The sequence below is a fragment of the Alosa pseudoharengus genome, unplaced genomic scaffold (assembly GCF_046254945.1).
Source record: "Alosa pseudoharengus isolate Yale_2024_CS ecotype anadromous, Long Island Sound unplaced genomic scaffold, YU_APseudo_1.1 YU_APseudo_1.1_scf_4, whole genome shotgun sequence".
NCBI lineage: Eukaryota > Metazoa > Chordata > Actinopteri > Clupeiformes > Clupeidae > Alosa > Alosa pseudoharengus.
This window is the reverse complement of record NW_027468774.1, coordinates 16070547-16074207: the sequence shown is the minus strand read 5'-3', so window position 1 is coordinate 16074207 and position 3661 is coordinate 16070547. Positions and strand designations below refer to the sequence as shown.

Below are 3661 nucleotides of genomic sequence, written 5' to 3'. Positions count from 1 at the left end.
CAGTGAACTATAGAAATGGACTGTGTCCATCTTTGAGTTGGCCGAGTCTGTCAGACTGTTGTTTATGGCTGTCTGTCAAATCGGAGAGAGAGAGAGAGAGCAACACATACACCATAAATGCAAGCGGAGGGAGAACGAGAGAGACAGAGAGAGAGAGAGAAAGAGAGAGAGATGGACAGAGAGGAGAGGAGAAGGAAAGGGAGACAGAAAGAGAAGGAGAGAGAGATGGACAGGGAGGGAGAGAGGGAGAGAGAGAGAGGCAGAGAGACAGAGGTGGAGGAAATACCACACTGACAATGTGGGACGTAGCAAGATAATTGAGAACAGATGTGTCTTAAAGCCCTGATAAAAACAACTTGAACTCACACACACACACACACACATAGATCTAAATCTAATGGAAAGTCTGTTATGAGAGACACATATAGTACTATCTCTGTGTCTCCTTAACTGGGTCTCCCATGCTGTCCCTCTCTGCCCGTCTGTGTTATTTGAAGTGATATCATGGGCCTTTTAACCCACTTTCAATGCCCTAGTCCTTGTACTCTTGTCTCATCCTCTGACCATAGAGATTAACACCACATACATTTGAGAAAAAATACCAATACATAACTATGCACAAGACTTGTGTGTGTGTGTGTGTGTGTGTGTGTGAGAGAGAGAGAGAGAGAGAGAGAGAGAGAGAGAGAGAGAGAGTGTGTGTGTGTGTGTGTGTTGGGGAAGGGTGTGTGTATGTGGGGGGGGAGGGGGCTAGCACACTGTCTCATAGAGAGAGACTTGAGTGATGACCTTTTAATCCAATTTGACAAAAGGAATGAATGGGGGAAGGATTATCTTGTAAATAACACTATCAGTCAGCATCTTACACAGCCCCACTACCACCAATGAGGAACACAGCATGCTAGACACACACCAATCCATTCTCTGAGCCAGAGATTACCAAGGTCCTGCTACCACGACAAGGCTACACCACGAAAGTCCATTTGCTGTTTTGGTCTGATCTTTTCAGAGATAATCCAGAGAGAGGGAGAGAGAGAGAGAGAGAGAGAGAGCTTTTTGCCATGAGCTGTCGCCATGGATACGAAGTAAGGACCACTTACACATGACTCATCGTGTGAGACAGTGAGAGGGGGATATGGCTATGGTACCCATCGATGGCTTTCTAAATCCTGTGTAATTGATGTAACTAATCAAAGTGTTGAAAATGCAATGGCCCCAAAATGTGTTATAATGCACTTTGGCTAAAGCTATGGTCTGTCTGCGACTGATTCTTTACATAGCAAAATAGTCTAATATAAAACAAATCGACAGGACTATAACACATTTCAAATATCTGCCTCTTTATCATCAAAACGTTAACCTTTACAGACGGTTATAACCTCATAGTTTTATTAGGCTGCCCCCGCCCCCCCCCCGGTCTCTTATAAGTGAAATTAGGGAGGCTCCCCCGCAGTCACAATGCGCGGGGTGAGTGACAAAGAACGTGTAGGCTACGGCAGTTTTTATTTTCTGTCTGGACAGTCTCGCGCCTCGCCCTTTTCTTTGGGAGATAAATGCGTGCGTTGCGTGCGTACGTCTGCGTCTCTGTGAGTGTGAATGCTTGTGTGTGTGTGCGCGCGTGAGCTTTAAAACAAAAGGCGCCGGTGACAGCCACCACGCGGGCGCATCACACACCCCTCCCTTATTCACGATAGGTTACAAGTGCGTTATTGTGCCTATGGATCATGGTTCATTTAGTCGACATTCAGCCCATTCAAAACATTTAAAGTAAATAATGCATGTATTTGATAGAACCGTGATTAAGTAGTCTACTTTTTGGCCAGCTTGTTTGCAGAGCCAGACATGCACTCGCTCTCCGTCTCACCAGTCACCCTTTTTGTACTTATTCCCATGGGTGTGACTCCCTCTCTCGGAGCTGTCAATCTAGGTGCGCACCAACAGACAGCTTGCATCCTGAGCAGCGCGTGTGAGGGGGGGAAGCAAAGGGCGCTGGCCGGCTGGCTCTTGACACCGTCCAATTCGATGCCAATTAAAGGTGCCCTAGTGGAATGGCCTCGCGCAATAAATAATGGGGAGAGGCTGGAGGCAGGGGGAGGCGTTGGTTGTAACTTTCCACTTGTTAAGTCAAAGCCGCGATGATGGACGCGCAAGCCATGGTGCGTCCGGTCATCCGTTAAACGTTTAGCGACCCTTTATGCACCAATAACTCGTACTGAGTAATACTCGTACGGAGTAATTTAGAGATGAGGTTAACCTAGGTTATTGTGCCCACAATTGATCACAATGAGGAGCACATGCAAACCGGCTAGCCCATTTAGGGTAATTCATCTAAAGTTGATTGAACAAAATGTGTTTGAAAATATTAACACTATAGTATTATAGTACTTATAGTATTACTCTTATAAGAGCCATTACTGACCATAACTGAGTAACAAATCATCAAATCAAATCGTGTCACGCCCCAAAAAGGACCGATGGCAGTAATGGACCGCTTTCAAAGGAGATGCAATGAGAATCAAATCTTTAGAAATTGGCCTGTACCATTACCTATGAATGCAACGTGGCATTTTCTGAGTAAACAGAAAAAGCGACAGAGAACCGTAGTCTAGTCTACTTACTTTCCTATCCGTCACTTCTTCCCCCACAGCCTCGATTATCCCAGAGCACTCCATCCCAGGCGTAACGGGCGGGGACGGGAGCCGGTCGTACAGCCCTTGGCGAGCCATAAGATCGGCGAAGTTGAGCCCGCACATCTTCACCCGCACCATTACCTCGCCGGCCTTCAGGGCCGGTTTCCCCTTCTTCACCTGCAGCTTAACTTTATCGTAACCGCCATACCCAGTCAGGACCAGGGACCTGTAGGTGAAAGCCTCCTCCTCTGGCGCCTTCTCTGCCGCCGCTGGGGCGGCTGCAGCCTCAGTAGCGGCGCTGGCGGGCGGAGAGTCTGGCTTGGTCTCCGCTTTCGGCTCCTCAGCGGGTTTTTTTGTCTCCTGGTTTTTCTGCTCTTCGGCGTTTTGCTGCTGAGCTGGTGCGTCTTCGCCAGACATTTTCAGAAGTGTACGTGAGACTGTTTAAGCAGCAGGAACACTGAGGTGGTTAGATGTTCTTTATCTTTTTCAAGTCTTTCTGAATTAATTTCAGACGCGCGTCTCTGTCTCTGATAAACTTAGTCAAACAGTTAGACAAAAGAAATAATAGGCTGTTATTTCTCTTCTTAATCAGCGCCAAGTGCGTTAGTCAGAAGACTACAGGAAAATAGCGGACACTGTGCGACGCCTTCTGCACCCGAAGGTTGACAACAGAACTCCGCGTTTTCACAAAGAGTGTATGAGTCTGTGCGTCTATGTAATTGTGTGGGACGCGATTGGGGTAGTCTAGAAATTCCGGAAACCAGATTCTGAAGAGGATCGGCATTCATTTGCCAGACACGGTATATGCAGGGACCTGCCCATCCAGCTTGGAGAAAGAATATAGCGTAGTTTAATTAATATAATATTATTATAATATGATATAATTATTAAGTATTTTTAAGATACTTGAGAAAGAGGATTGGTCATTGTTTTTGTTTTTGTATAAGCAAAATTATGTAGAATAATTGCCACATATAGATAAAACATCCAAGAAATGGCTTTAAAAGGCTTATCTTTCATTTCTGAGTGCT

At 46.1% G+C, this 3661-nt stretch overlaps 1 protein-coding gene across 1 annotated transcript in view; it reads right to left on the bottom strand.

Moving 5' to 3' along the window:
* Positions 1-3303, bottom strand: part of vat1 (vesicle amine transport 1) — a 27104-nt gene extending 23801 nt beyond the window's left edge. Inside the window, exon 1 of the mRNA XM_076265013.1 lies at positions 2619-3303. Within this exon, the coding sequence (XP_076121128.1) occupies positions 2619-3047 (429 nt within the window). The 5' untranslated portion in view covers positions 3048-3303. The remainder of the gene's footprint in view (positions 1-2618) is intronic.
* Positions 3304-3661: the final 358 nt, after the last annotated feature.